The 16700-nt window shown below is 38.8% G+C and overlaps 1 protein-coding gene across 2 annotated transcripts in view; it reads left to right on the forward strand.

Annotated features, from left to right (window-relative positions):
* The window catches only part of larp1 (La ribonucleoprotein 1, translational regulator), a 58796-nt gene that overhangs the window by 18773 nt on the left and 23323 nt on the right, over positions 1 to 16700 (forward strand). For both annotated transcript variants that reach the window (XM_042430693.1, XM_042430694.1), the window contains exons 2-5: positions 2267 to 2331; positions 5125 to 5190; positions 11603 to 11674; positions 15827 to 15977. In XM_042430693.1, coding sequence (XP_042286627.1) covers positions 2267 to 2331; positions 5125 to 5190; positions 11603 to 11674; positions 15827 to 15977 — 354 coding nt within the window. The remainder of the gene's footprint in view (positions 1 to 2266; positions 2332 to 5124; positions 5191 to 11602; positions 11675 to 15826; positions 15978 to 16700) is intronic.

A 16700-nucleotide genomic window follows, 5' to 3' on the forward strand; every position in this document is an offset into this window, starting at 1 on the left:
TTAACAGGGCAGAGAAGTAAAAAGGCAGTGGTGGTCTGGGTTCTTCATAATGCGCCTTTGACCCATGTGCACTTTATGTTGTTTCAAATTAAATGTCATTACATCAGTTGGTCAAACTTTATCAGAAACGATACTCACAGCATCAGCAGCAGTGCGTAGCAATCAGCATCTTTACCCAGTCTGAGCGTTGTTATTTCCTTCTTAATGTCTAGTCTCAGGAATGTGAAGAATTGTTGTACCTCAACATAAGCTGATGAGGAAACTGCTGAGTCCTGCTCCACACAAACTGTTAAAAGTTTCTGCAATAGAGACACCTTTTTGCTTAACTGATACACATGCATAATATGGATATTAAACTTCTCATTTCACACCATTCAACATTCACCACGTTAGTAGACGTGTGTAGGACTCGAGCTGCAGCTAATGATGATTTTCATTAGCGATTAATCTGCTAATTATTTACCTGATTTAATTTTTTAGTCGATAAAATGTCAGGTAATAGTGAAAAATGCACGTTTATAATTTCCCACGGTCCAAGTTAACTTCTTCAAATGTCTTTTTTATTTTTCGAACAACAGTTTAAAACCCCAAAATATTCAGTTTACAATGATACGAAACAGGAAAAAAAGCAGAAAATCTTTGCATGTGAGAAGCTGGAAACAGATGTTTGGCATGTGATTATCTTAATGACAATAAATGTAATAGTAAATAAAATACATGAGTGCAAGATATTTCCCTTCACTGTTTCTGGCTTGAGGGTTGTATCCATTCTACATGTGATCCGACAGGAAACAGACGTATTTAATAAGGATAATATTAGTAGATTTAGATTAGTAAGAGAATACGTTTGGTTTATTTCCATGTTCCTGGTTTGCTGTACAAATATATAAAATCTCTTGTCTTTTATTTCATGCTCATGGATACATTTTTAAACATGAAACCCTGATATGCCGCTGCTCTCGGTGTCGTCAGCGATGTAGCCCACCAAAGGATTTTATTCCCTTCTCTGTCTCTTTCTGGCGTCGTCCCTCGACATGATCATCCTTAAGGAGCTTACTTAGATTTGCTCTTCGGTGTTAACGGCTCGGCGAAGTCCCCGTGAGCCGATTTCACTCCCATCTTATCACAGTGTGATGACACTGCAGCCAAAGATGGCAAGAGGCGAGATCTCTGACTTCAGGACTCGGTGCCAGGTCGGCACGACGAAGTGAGCCTCGCTCCGCTGTCGGTATGTTTTTAGTGATGCTCCTGACCAGGCGAGAGTAAAAAGAAAAAAAAAACATCTGCCATGTTTGTGCAGAAATGACTACTTGATGAATATTTGTGATGATCTGCTTTTTGTTTATCATTGTAAGTTAAATATCTTTGGTTTTTGGAGCGTTTGTTGGACAAAAGAAGCAATTTGTTGACGTCACTTTGGACTCTTGGACTTTTCTGACGTTTCATCGACGAGATAATTAATTTATTACTCGCTCTACATCATTCTTTAATCGACTTGACTCAGTGACCGAACTGATAACTTCCTCTTTTGTCTGAACTGGTGAGTTTCCTAGTTTGTCTCTTGTCCAGTGTCCAATGTGGTGAAGCTGGTTGTCACACTCACTGACCCTGTTTAACCGTCTTTCCACTTCCTGTTTCCCCCCCGTTTATTATGAATCAATGTGCTCCAGTTCTGATCATATATCCCAGCGGTTTGCAGTTTCTTTGTTTTGTTCTGTTGAAGCGACCTGTTGTTACTGCTGCTGCTCTACCTGGTTCACAACAATGACGAGGCAGAAAAATGATGGTATTGGTTTCTTGTTGCAGCTGTTTCGCTTTTAGTTGATCTAAAATTGATGCCAAAAGCAGCACATTAAGCAAAGGAGACCTGGGAAAACAGCCAAAGAAAGCCAGATGATTTATTGAGAACCTACCTGCCAAAGGTAGATAAGGCAAGTAATGGAGGAGTTAACGAAACCACAGAAAACAGGCCAATTAAAGTGAAACAAGTGAGTACCAGCAAGAGATGAGACACTGAGACAGAAAAACCAGCTCTTCTGCGTTTGATCTAGTGCTAGTTTTGTCTGTTCTGATTTTTTTTTTTGTCCACAAGCTTTTCATCTTTTCTTAAAACAAAAATTAAATTAATTTCAAATGAGTATCTGTTGTTTTTCTGTCTTTCCTCTTCACACATTGCTGCTGCTGTTGCCAAATGGTTTTTTAGTCGATCTGTGTTCATGTGAGCAGAGCCGGTTGTAACGTCAACCATCTTAACATGTTTCCACAGAGTCTACCGGCCCCGCCAAGGTGGTGAGAGCAGGGAACCCACCCAAATCCAGACGTGGAGGAAAGGTAATATTCTGTGTGTGTGTGTGTGTGTCTGTACACCTATATGAGAGAGTACTTTGCATCTGTGCAGAGATCACAGCGAGACAAATAGCCCAAAATATCATCTCATTGTTTTTACAAACTACTGGATATCAAGCAAATACAAGTGTAACTGTAGAGGCTGAAAACTGAAGACAGAATAAACTAGAAAGAAAAAAAAAGTGATAAACAGTTCAGCAGCAACCCAATTAAGAGTTTAAAAGTAAGGAGGATTTAAAGTAATACTAGTAGTACTTCAGCAGCTTCAGAGTAGAGCTGCAATGATCAGTCGATATAAGATATTCAGTTTATTATCATGTGTGACGCAGAAAAGCCTCAAATCCCCACGTTTGAGAAGCTGCAACCAGCAAATGTTAAAATAACTTCAACGATTACTGAATTATCAAAATAGTTGTCATTTAATTTTTTGTTGATCGACTAATCGTAGCAACTCTTTATCTTTTGGGTTGTGGACCGTTAGACGGGACAGAACAAAACATTTTAGGTTGCATCTTGGACTCTGGGAAACAGTGATCGACATTTTTCAACAATTTACTGCCATTTTTATAGATCAAAAAGTTAATTAGTTGCAGCCCTACGTCACCTTCAAATGTGTTTTAAGATCACTGTGATAAAGAATTTGTTTAGAGACAGTAACATATGTAAAAAAAAAAAATTAACATTTAATAGGCAATTAACAAGAGATTAACAGTTTCATTGAGGAACTGTTTGGTCCTTTGTGAGATGTTTTATTCATTAAAGATGTGAAGGTTTAGCTTAAAGTCTGTAGGGTTCTTAAACAACAACAACAACTGAATGTTTTTTTATATTTATTCATATTAAGCTTGAATATAATAATGTTTAATTTGAGCATCTTTTTAGAAGAATGTAAATAATTTTTTTACCTGAAGACAGGCAGAGCAGGTTGTAGTAGTAGAGTAGAGTAGTTTTCTCCACCCTGTTAGTGTCTGCAGGGCTTCCTTTGGGCAGCGTGAAGCCCCGACAGGCTCGACCAATCAGAGGGTTAGAGCGGCCAGGCAGCCGAATCCCAGGACAACAAAATATCACTCAACACACTGTAATAAGTGAAGGCTGCACAGATGAGCGTAGCTGCATTTTGATCAACTCCTTTTTTTCTTAGAGGACGACACTCGTAGAGATTTTAAAGAGTCAAACTGAAACTGTTTTTATTGTCTTTTTATTGAGACATCTGTTAACGGAGAGGACTTTGTTTGCTTTCCTGCACATATCCATTGATACGTCTTTTAACAATGATGCTTTATTTGACCAAAGTGGGCTGATGCAAGAAGGAATTTGTCCTCAGTGGAAATTATGCCTTTGCTCTGCATATTTGTAAAATCGATAGGTGAACTAGGACTTCCTGTGTTTTTTGGCTGAGTCACGGTTCCTGACTCTCCTCACTAATGTGTTGATTTTTCAGATGAGCAGATAATCAATGTTGATCTCTGTCTGTAGGTTTTTTTAAAAGAACAGACTGATGTTCAGCTTTAAAGTTCCTGTGCTGGATTTATCACCATGTGGACTATTTTTTTTTTTTTTTTTAAACAACTTTAGAAATTATGAATGGATCACATTGCGGCTAATATACCAATTGAGCAAATGAGCCTTTATTTGATGTAATTATAGACATCCTGGGCAAACAGAACATCTCCATTAGAGAGCTTCGGTGCAGGCATGTGTGGTCAGAGCTCTGGTATTTATCTGTCATGCCTGAAGCTGTGTGTAGTAACCTACCTTCACACTTCCTGGAATGCAAATGTGAGTTCGTGGTGAACCAATGGCGAGGCAGATAAAACAGACAAACTCTCCTCAAAGCGTTTCATTCACAACTTCCCACCTTTTTAATGGCAGACACTCCTACACTCTAGTACACCACGGCTGTTAACGACACTTTGGCCACAAACTTTTATAACACCCTTTTGCGTAAAGTGCAGTGTTGCAGAAATAAAAAGACAGAAATTGACAAATTACGGGCAACATATGGTTAAAGATGAAGAAGAGCAGGTAGTTTGTTCACGGAAGGAAAGTTACAAAAGCAATAAAAGAAAAGAAATTGTCTTTTTCTTTTTTTTTTAGCTTTCGTCACAGGATCTTACAGCTGCGACAAGCGGTTGAAATTGAGGAAAAGTACTCGAGAGCAGTGCAGATGTGCTCAGATGTTTGTGTACTTATGTTAAGTATATTTAATCTTTTTGACGACATGGACAGAGCAGCTCACCTTCTGTTTGTTTCTAACAGTTAAAAGGTTTTTACCCTGCAGGTGTTTATAAATGTTAGCAGTGTAACTCCATGAGAGGAAGAAAGGTCAACACTAAGACGTCACACAAACATTTGAAGTTGATTTTTACAGGATGTTTGTTATTGATTTGAGTACATGGTGTAGTTGATCAACAGATTAAGATTAATCTCCAACTATTTTGCTAATTGATTAAGTGTGTTTTTTAAGAAAAAGAAAATTTCTCTGGTTCCAGGTTCTTAAATGTTAATATTTATCATTTATTTTAATCTTCTATGAAAGTAAACTGTATATATTTGGGTTGTGGACTGTTTGTCAGGACAAAATAAGACATTTTCCACCATTTTCAGACATTTTATGGACCAAATGACTAATCAATTGTTCAAAAAAGATAATTGAGATTACTTGATAATGAAAATAATCGTTAGTTGCAGCCCTAGAGTTATACTTACACATAATCTACTCCACCATCTCAGTTTCCTGTTCATTCAGCTGTTTTTATTTATTTATTTGTTGCTCAGGTTGGAGATTTTGGCGACGCCAACAGCTGGCCGACTCCAGGGGAGATTGCAACTAAAGACATGCAGGTAGGTGTTTTCTTACTCGTTTGAAAAACATGTCAAAAGAGTCACAGGTTGGTGGACGTATAGAGGACACACTGATGAGATCAGGGTGGTGTCTTTCATCCAGAACTCTGTTAGGGACTTGGACCACTGAACTATCTCATAGCCTGATCCAAATTCACTCCAATGTCAGACTTGCATTTTTATCTTTCTATTAGCTGGTCAGGCTACAGCTAACAACAAGTTCATTACGCAACAATGTAACTGTCTATAACAGTAAATGTTGGCTGCAGAAAGATGGTACAGTGATGTCATTCTAACCAGACACTTTGATAAATGTAGGAATCAATTCTTTCTACTAGAATAGTTGAGATCTGACCACGTCGGCAACTCGATAGAACCTCTGGACCTGGTAGTGAGTCATTATTTTGCTCATAGTCGAGGTGTGAGTGTAAATGCCTCGCTCTCAGTACGAAGACTTTGTGGCTCAAAAAACAATCCTTTAACAATCCTTGTCTGGCTCATTTTCTTGCAGGTGTCTGTACTACTTCTGCTTGTTTCTTTTTGGAAGAACAAATACCACAATGTATTATTTTTGAAAATTAGCGAGTGGTTAAGTGTCTTTTTGCTTACATAAACCATGTGAGAGCTCGTCTCACGTCAGCTTGGTTGCTGTTGAATGTAAATGACAGAGTTGTCTGAATGTCCCAGTTAAATTTTTTACAGATTTTAAACAGATCATATAATTGTTTTTAAGTTTATCACCGTAAACAGTCTGAAACTAGACCCCCAGGGTTTTTGGGGCTGTGAAGCAGCTCATCCTGTCTGTGAAGCTAACGTTAGCTTAAGCAGCTTAATTGTAGAGATCTCAGCAGTGAGTAACACCAACTTAATGCTAACTTGACTCAATTAGATGTTAGAAGTCGAATCAAAACATCGTCAGACATGACTCACGAGCAGTTTTATGGGTAATCATTAAATAAATGAGCCAAAAATTCTGTTTTAAAACAGAGAACTGACTGATTCTGTTTGTTTAGAATAAATTTGAGATAATGTTAACACTGTTTACACCTTAAGTACCAGCATCTAGTTTAATATATAGAAATCTCCATATTGGTCAGAAAAATCACAATTTGTTCATTTTTCCTCAAATTTTCAGCCCTACCAATAAAATGTGACAGTGTTATATGTAGGATTTGGTGTTTTCATGCAGTATTGTGTTAAAACAAGAGCTGTGGCGGTATGATATCAGTAAAAAATCATAAGTAATAACTCCAAGCAGGTAGAGGCAGACAGGAATTTGTTTCCATCCGAGGCGGTACTCAGATATCAGTGAACAGAAAGGTTTAAAAGGCTTAATTTTTATAAAAAGAGCACCTTAGCTTCAAGTTACAACTTATAATATACATCAACCAATCAGGACGAGCAGCTCAGCCCGACCGTGTTGAATGAAGATGTTTCAGTTCGGTCGTGAATCTGATTGGATGAGCGGACGGGGGCACCTCCCTCTCTGCCACACTCTGCTGCAGTTGGTTGTGTGTAGTTTTCTACAATAGGTATTTATTTTAGTGGTTGTGGCTGTAATTACACAGCAGCTAAACAGCACGTCCAGACAGAGCAGTCTGTTGCTTCTGGCCCGACTTTGTGTCCTCAGGACTGCGTGTTTCCTTTTTTTTTTTTTTTTCCCCTCTCTACGGTTAGTGTTAGTCCAGGCTCACCACCATGGCAGGACCTCTTAGACACTGTGGAGACGAAAAAGATAGCTGGCCTTAAAACTTTCTTACTCTGAAATCAATCCTGTCTCTTCAGTAGCCATGAAAAATTTGAGTAAGACGATCAGAAACGGGGGAGGAAGAAATATCCTTTCTCAGAGCTGTAGGATTATAACTGTAAGAATAATTTCTGTTTAACTGAGACCCAATTAAATACCTTCAAAACTTGATAACATATATTTTTTTATCAGCTTGTTGTGAAGAAATCTATGTATGAGAATAAATAAATCAATTTATCTCTCTGCCATTGATAATTATAGATAAATTAACAACAAGTCCAACCTAAACTTCATCTTAGTTGTCTATGGAACCATTAACCTCAAATAATTAGACAATTAATTAGTTGAGTGACAGAAAACCAATCGGCAACCATTTTAATAATTGATTAATCGCTTAAAACATTTAGATGAAACGATTTTCTGGTTCCATCTTCTCAATTTAGAGGATTTTCAGCTTTTCTCGATTCGGTGTCATTGCAAACTGATTATATTTGAGGTTTTGGTTCGTTAGACAGGCAAATAAAATTGTTATGGACATTTGTTGGTACATTGAGATGGATATTTGTCCCTTTTTCTGACTTTTTATGGAGAAGGAACCTTATTCTTATGTAATGAGATGTAACATTAAAGAACTTGAGATTGGGTTATATAATGTCTCAGCCTTAAACACCAACACCTGTCGCATACAAGCAACAAACTCCGCTCAAGTGTCCATACAGCATTTAACTATGCATCCAGCATACTGACACCCGCCTCCCCACCCCAATACTTAAACTCTGGTCCCCTATAGCTATTGGTACCATAGTGGATGCATCTAATTCGTGTCGTCTTACAGTAGCAGCCAGTAGTCAATCACCCCTCAGAGCCAATTTCTATTTCTGATCTCTGGACGATAGTTGGTCCCCTGCAAAGCGACCCTGGTAACCTCCCCTAATTTAGGCAGCCAGGTATGCGTGAACATGAGGGAGAGTGTGTGCGTGTCCCCGAGTAGGAAAATGTGGGTCACATCATCAGAGCCAGGAATAACCGGAGTGTCTGGTGGCAGAAATCGAGGGCAGGAGGGGTCAAGTTTGGAGAAGACGGCCAAACCCTGGGAAGGGATGTCCTTTTAGGGATCCCCCTTTTATAAACCACCCCTGGATCTGTGCTGCTGCTATTCTTAGGGGGGCTGGAGTTCACTATCCATCACGTAACATTTAAAGCTGTAAATCACTCACTGAATGCCGCAGATGATGCACGCTGGGAACCGAATACTGAAATTTGATAAAGGAGGGGTTTTTGATTGCAGGGTTGTGCTTTTAGTTTTACGGTGCTGCGGTAAAAGTTCAACCTGAGGTTTCATGCAGCAAACTTGTCCCGTCGTCGACGGTTTTTTTTACAGTTTAGCCACAAAACATTGAAATTAAAAATTCCACTTTGAGTGAGGACGTTTTTTCGAAGGTGATGATTCTGTAGTTTGAATGAATTTGCTCTTTGTGGGTTTTTTTTTTTTTCTCTTGTAGATGTGAAAATGAAAATTTCAGAGTATGATTATCTTGGTCAAAAATTCTCAGAATACCATGTTATCGCTCGCTCTTCCTGCAGCATAAAACACACTTCAGTGGCATATTGGTGCGACAGGTGTGTCCTTTTTAAAGAACCACTAACAGAATTTCACTCAAACCTGTTGTTTTGAATTGACAGCAGAAATTAAACTAATATCTCAACAGCATGACACACAAAGCCAGAACATTTACTTGTCAGATAAAACGTGCAATTTGAAGAAGTCAGCTTGGTCGCTGGGAGCTTGTGATTGACATTTTTTTATAAAAATCTGTTTCACATGGACAGGAAGAGTGATTACAGCGACCCGGTCTCCGTCAACATACTGTGTAGCCATATGAGTAATGTGATAATCATAGTTATGTCATCACCTTTTCAGCGTTTACAATGAAAATGTTGCCTTGTCCACCGACTGACATGATCAAAGTTATTTAGTGACGGCAGGTTTAAGGAGGTAAAGCCACGTGTCCGCCCATAATTACTGCACACAGGTGCCCCTCTTCCCCCTATAGTACTTGGAAAAGGCATCACATACCAGCATATGTCTGTGTTCAGTCTAGTGTATGGCGTCGTATAGGCTCTCATGAAGGTAGCAAAAACCAAACCTTACATAAGTAACTATTTGTCTTATCCATTATCACCCCATTATGTCATCTGTTTTGTGTCCAGAGTGAATTCATTCAGTTGATTTCTCACCTTTTTAAAGAACCGTTAGACTTCAAGTCTGTCTTAAAACAACAGTCAGGAGCGCCAAATGAACATTGAAATAGGTTTTGCTCGCTGTAATCGTTCTTCCTGTTCATACTGACCATTAGAAGATCCCCTCCAAATGCACTTGCAATGTAAGCGATGGGGAAATTTTGTAAAAAAAAATGTACTTAAACGTTTACCTGAAGATAATATAAGGATTCAGCCTTCTGAATTAGTCAAATAAAGTAATAATAAAATAGCAGTTATAGTCTTTTTAGTAAAAGATTCCCTCTTTGTGTTTGGAAGGACAGTGTTCTCCTGTTCAGCTGCAGTGGAACGATCTTAACAAAAAGAAGGACTTTAGCACTAAAAAGACTGTAATGTTGAAAGATATCTACTTGATTTGACTCATTTGGATGCTGAAGCTTCATATTAGCTTCAGATAAACTTTTAAATACATTTTTTGCATGAAAGGAAGGCTGTGGACTTTGTCTCCCATCACTTACATTTAAAATGCATTATGAGCGGATCTTTTAATGGTCAATATGAACAGGAGTTCACAAAGGTTGAGCTGCACCATTTAAAAAAAAAAACAACCTGTCCTTTATTAGTCTTATTCTCTGGTGCGGTAGTCAGGGAAACCGTTTCAGTACAGCAAAGAAAGACTCGCACACAGACAACAAGACAAAAAGACTGACAGACTGGGGTTTGGATTTTAATTATTTCTATTATTTACATTGCAGGGCTGCACAGACTTGTTGGACTTTCTTGAGTGCAAAACGAGGCATATGTGATGAGTCACCCTATGTGTGGGTTACTCTACAGGTTCACCTAATCAATACCTTAGGACTTGATTGAACACCATGAAGCCAATTGCCTGCAGATCAAGTCATTATAAACATATTAGGATAATATAATTCCATAGCATCAACACATTCTCATACATATACACACTGATAGATATACATATCAATGTTCATTTGTGTACCTGACTATTGTTTTAGGACAGACTTAAAGAAATTGCGAACCCGTCGTTAAACCATCATCACGCCTACTTGACAGATATTGAAACAATTCAGTGTAGTGTTCATTTGGTTGGTGGTTTATACTCTGAACTGCAGTCATGCTCAGGATTCTTAATTTCCGCTTTGTGACTGTAACAGAAGCTCCATCAGTACCTTCATGTGGTGGAAGACGAAGAATGAATCAGCATCCTACTGATCTCAGCATTACTGTCGACATGTTCAGACGTTACACCACATGTCTTCATTGATTTTTTTTATAAAAACGCTCTCCACCACTCACACCTGAGCTTTTGAACACATGGGTCTATTTTAATGGTTCCATTATTTCACACCATTATTTCTAAAAATAATCGACTCTTCTTTCATCTGTGCAGAATCCAGTGCTATCAAACAAAACACAAGACTAGCTCAAAACCTATCTGCCTCTCGGAGGCTGCGGTGGAAATTGTAAATGAAAAATGAAAGACAGCGTTTTGGGTGCAAATTCAGGAGGCTTATCTCCACCCAGTTACTGCAGTTAGTCAAATCAAGCGCACCTCTAGAGTAGCCGCGACACACTGAGCTGATAAAACGACTACATGAGTCAGGTTTTACTTGCAAGACTCTGCAGCTGAGAGCGTCAGAGTTCGGAGCAGGAAACACAGTCACTCTGCATCTCTACTGTCTTTGCTTCCATCATCTCGTGCCGATTCATTTTGAAAAAGCAACGGCCAACGGGGAAAGTCCAACACATGGCCGGCTGACCGATAGCGTAACTCCATCACTCACTCACTCATGGACAGCAGCGGTCATTGGGCTGGTCCCGTGGCTGGTCCGGCCAAAAATGCCTGTCTTGATGTAATGACACAGCAGCAGCCATTTAGATGATATTGGATGTACTTTATAAAACCCAGAGGGAGCTCAGTCGACTGTAAACGCAGCAGATGCTTCTTATTATCCACAGATTGTGCAGCATTCGTTTGGCATTTTCAGTGTGTTTGATGGCAACAGGAAGAAGCGTAATGCCCTCATGTTGTCGGAGAAGAGCAACAAAACACAAGAGAGCTTTTAAAGGGGCAATAATTAAGATTTTTTATACTGCCTCCAAGCAAAAAATGACTAAGTTGTAAAAGCAGGGGCTTCTTGATCAATACTACTGACTCACTGATGCCTCGGTCAGGCACCGAGACTTTCTGAATTCACTTTAGAGCCCTAAAACACCCCCCCAAACATTCTCATGTCCATTTTAACTGCTTAGCAATAGAGCATCATCTTACAAGCAAGCTTAGTGTTTGTAAACCCATTTCTACATTTTTTTGTACATACAGAGTGGATGTGTTTTTTTGTGTGTGTGTGCGTGTTTGTGTGTGTATACATCATGGTCCACCTCATTGTCTTCTCTAAACTCCTCTTCCCTCCCTCTGTTCAGATTGAGGCAGTGACACGGACCGTGTCCTGCCCGCCGACTGTCAGGCAGGTCAGAGACTCATGGAGATTCACTGTAAGTTCAACCTGAAGCCCATGAAACCTGCCTACCTGCTGACATTCAGTCACTATATCTGATTATGATACCAGTAATATGTTAAACATCTTTTTTTAAAAATTTACACCACACAAAGACGAACTATTTCATAATGTCACTTAAAAACAGTTACTGATTTCCTTCACCTCTTTTTTTTTGTGTAAGAAAATACATTTTACATTTTGTCATTTGGCTTTTCCTTTCCATTTCATGTCATTTAGTTAAGCTGGACTTGGGCTCAGTTCATGACCTGTGCTCTATTTGAAGCTCCAAACATATTTTTAGCAGCTTGACTCAGTTGAACTTTTTTTTTTTTTTTTTTTTTTTTTTTGTCGAATGGTGAAGCCCGTTATCCAAAGCCTGACTGCAGCTCATTCTGTTGAATCCTCCTCCTTTTTTACACCTAATGAAGGCTCAAGGCATTTGAAAAATTCAATTTAGAATTAAAAAAATGCAGAACATGCTTTGGCTGCTCACAGAAGTTTGCTGTATTCATTTAAAAAAAAAATTAAAGCTAACAAACAAGTTTTAAAAACAAAAAAAGTTTTAAAATCCATCACACTTCAGCTGTGACAGCATTCCCTCATGTACATCAGCAGGTGCCAAATATTGATCATTGTGGCTCTTTCCGTTGCATTTCTATCATGTTTGAATAAAGCCACAATGAATGAACATTTACATAACTGTTAGCTACAGCACCAGTTAAAAGTTTGGACACACTTCCTCATTCCTGAGAGAGCCAAACTTTTGACTGGTGCTGTATGTCTGAATCAGGAAAAAGCCAAAACTTTAACAGATAAGTAGTCTGAAAGGGGTTTAACACGTATCCTGAGTGTAAGTGAACTTTATCCCGAGTATTGGGAATAATATAAATAAATTGTAAAAGTGAATTATTGTAATTATAGGTTCCCCAGACAGTTTTATGTTCGGTGTGGGTGGACCCACCTTCACATCTTAGGTGGAAAGTATTAAAGAACGTTAAATTAAAAGCTTTAACATGTCATTACAAACTCGTTTATGTCTTCATCTGAGAGCAACCAAAAGTAATGAGGGCAGCCTGTGAAGTAAAAATACTTGAGTTCGACTTGAAATATGTTACTTTAGCTTTCTATAACCATTTAAAACTGTTATATTTTATAAAGGTTTTAGTGTGCAACAGGTTTTCAAGTTTAACAGAATTGTTGTTTTGGTGAGATTCACTGCTAATGATGTCGAGAACTACAGCGCGTGTTTGAAAAGGGTCTTTGAGTTCAGTGTGATTATGTTAGTCGGTGATAGTGTCAAAGAGTGTGTTTGTGTGAACAGAATTGTTGGGGAAAAGTTTCTTACCTCTAGCTACTTACTCGATATGGGACAAATGATTTGCATGACTCTTGTATAAATCCCTCAGGAGTGTCAAATTTTGCAGATACCGTGTGTGTGTGTGTGTGTGTGTTGCTGATAGCCGAGCTGCGGTAGCACAGAGGCTGAACTCTGTTTGATTTGAAGTAGGGATGCAAATTTTAAGCAGGTAGTAGCTTGTGTTAATACGCTGGATGTTTTTCCATCATAAAACCTTGTTAACGACTGACGTTACCTACGGTCGACACAAAATTGGAGTAGGCTACGTTAGTAATTAGTTCAAAGAACAGATAAAGTAAACACCAAAGCCCCTTTCACACACACGCACTGAAACCCTGAAATTTTCCAGACATTATCCGGAGGAGCTGTATATGTGAACGCAATTGTCCGAATCAGTCGGACTGGACGTTAAATGGACATTACTTTGCCTGCTCCCTAGTACAGGCAGAGTCCATGTAACGTCCAACTGAGCCCATGTGTAAGTGCAACAAAATCCGACAGCAAGGGAGACAGTACGAGCAATTTATCAAACAACCGTTGAAGCAGAACATAAACTTAAGTGCAGCCACCTAAGCTGTATAGTTTTGACTGGGACTGAACGCTCTGCTGTGAAGCTAGCACTACTGGGAGAGAACACCATTTTATTTCTCATGAAAAGCTTAAAAATGCCGAATCACAACCGCAGTGTACTTTTTGCGTCATGTCCTGCTCCCTGCACCCCTCACCTAAACCATATGGAGTATTAGTAGGTGAGAATGTGTCTGACACAGATAATCTCCTGCTGTGTGCTACATGTGTGAAAGGGCAACTCCAGAAAATGTGCAGACCCGATTCTCCAGACATTGTGTGGAGTTCATATATGAAAACAGCTCAAGTTACTTGAAATATTAATTAAATAACACAAAATAATGACTTTATGTAAAATTACCGAGCTCCCACTCTGGTCTGTCGCCGTCTATTCAACAACCGGCCCGATAAAAATCCAAAGTATTAAACAGCAACAAGTTCAAGCTTCATTAGAGCACATAATTAGATCAGACTTAATGTGTTTGACATATCTAATAATTAAAATTTAATCAAAATTCCTGCAACCTTTAATAGTAAATAAGCTGTAATGTTATCGTATAAATATAAAACAGGTTACCTGAGGACAGACTGCAGACTGATGGGTTTTATATAAAATAATCTGCAATAATACTTAATCTACATGAAGGAGTGATATGTTTATTCACTGTAGCTAATGTTAGTCTAGCTGCAACAGACACACAAATACTGTCGCTCCAACTTTAACTTTATCAGTCCGTTTGCTGCCACCACTAAAATGCATTTATACTCAGAGCAGGGGAGTGTTGCTTAGACAGTTCATCACTTTTGTGTTGACTTGTTGGAAGCATGTGTAATTAAGAGCTAGCTAGCTAATTAAGCTGATATTAAATTTGTGAGTTGGCGGAAAACTTGGTCTCAGGTTGACGTGTTTTAGACAAGAAGCCTGCAAAAGGATCTTTAAATATGGACTTGATGGCTACTTATCATGCTTAAAGTTTTGGAACTTTGACCATGTTTAACATAGATATCCTACATCACAACAGTAGCTTGATATGTCCCCTTTACCACAATAAAACCAAATCTTCGTGTTGCGTAGAGTGAACATGTTGCATGAGTCAGATGTGACCTGCAGACGTGCTGTAGAAGTGATGAGCTCTTCATGTCTCTTCTCTGACTAAACATCAATGAAGAGGACTTTTCACAACTCTGATCTCAGCATTGAAGCAAAAAAAACAACAAAAAAAAAGCACAAATCACTCAGTGGTCTTTGGTCTTCATTTGCAACCATAAATGTTTTTAAGTATGAGAATGTTGACAAAAATTCCCAAAATATACAAAGTTTAAGTGCTTTTAAGGCTGGAAATAAACTTAAACTTGGTCTTAGGTTGACGTGTTTTAGACAAGAAGCCTGCAAAAGGGTCTTAAATATGGATTTGATAGCTACTTAAATTAACCTGACACACCAGATGGTTTGTTACACAGAACCATCTGAGAAGTCGTCCTTGGAAACTGTTCGGAAAAGGGCAGGCGCTTTCAAAAAATACTTGGCAGGTGATTGGATGAACCATCTGTCTTACCTCGCAAGGCAGCTGGATTGGCGAGATCACGTGAGAATCCTCAAAGGACGCCGATTGGTCCGAATCACCGGTGGTTCGGACACAAGCGCATATCTTGAAACCTGACAGGATGGATTCTCACATGATCTTGTGAATCCAGCTGATAATACTTACACGATATCATGCTTAAAGGCTAAAGCTACATCTCTCAGCTAAGAAGTCTTTGAAAAGGCTAAAAGTAAAGACACCACCCTTCAAAGTCTTTGGATATCAAGTATCTCTCTTACCAGAAGCCCGTCCCCACCACTCTGGCGTAAAGAGAAATCCTGAGCTTGATATACGTAGCATAGCTCAACGGTCTGTTACCTGCTAGTTAAGGATGCTAAGCTATGATTGGACATCACTGTTCGGGAGAGGGGAATGAACGGTCAGATGCCTGAATCTTGTGCATGTTTAACCAAAAAAAATCAATAGATTATGTTTAAGCTTTGATTTCACTTTGCTAAATCTGAAAATAACAACGTGTACATGTTAGCATTGTATTTGTGCCACTAACCTCAGCTTTCTTGTCCTGTGAAAATCTCCTATAATTCTTTTTTCTTGTTTGAATAGGCCTCCTTTGCTGAATGTGCATGTTTCTACTACTCTTTTCTAAATGTTTGTCTGTATGAACCTGTTTCCTCTCCAGGGCCCCAAGAGGACAACAGTCAAGAAGGAGTCAAAGGAGAAGAGAGAGAGCAACGAGGAGAGCAAGGAGAACCTGAAGGCCAAGTCAGACGACTCCGGAGAGGAGAAGAACGGCGATGACGACTCCCAGAAGAACGGACCGAAGAAAAAAGGTGAATATGGATCTAAAGATTTGACATGTTAGCATGCTAAAAAAACTAAATGTTACATACTAAACATTGTAAACCAGCTCACATGTTTCATGTTAAACCTCAGTATGTTAACATCCATCAATAATTAACATGCTAAATATAGGAATTACAAGTATGCCGCACCATAAAATGGCCACCATACAGAGGATTTTTGATCGAAAGGAACAAATGTCCACTGGCTCCATCTTTAGGACAGTTTTTGCCCAAATAGTTACAACGATCTTTGAATAGCAAAGCTCTACATTTTGCATCCATGCAACTTTTTTTTTTTTTTCTGGAGACCAAAACAGCCTCAACCAAAATAGATTCACATAGATAGACACATTCTTGTCCAATTTTTATGGACCACATCCTTATTGGTCCATTTAGTACTATTGTCCACATATTTTTAGCCTTTTCAAGCATTTTTATGATACTTGCTGATGAGACAATGGAAATTGCTGAAGTGTGTAATCTAATGTACTGATTTCACTCACTTGTTCACAATGGGGCATCCCCCTAGTATTGTTTCCTGCATCAGCTTTCTAGTCAAGTCGTCACAAAAAAGTCCAGTTCTTGTAGTGATACCTTGTTTCTAATGACTGGATATAAACCCCTAAAGCTAAAAAGCTGTTTTAATAACAGGGATGTTGACATGGTGGTGCTGTATTTAAATGCTTCTGGAAATAAAAGGAAATAAAGGAT

Source organism: Thunnus maccoyii, chromosome 13 (assembly GCF_910596095.1).
Source record: "Thunnus maccoyii chromosome 13, fThuMac1.1, whole genome shotgun sequence".
NCBI lineage: Eukaryota > Metazoa > Chordata > Actinopteri > Scombriformes > Scombridae > Thunnus > Thunnus maccoyii.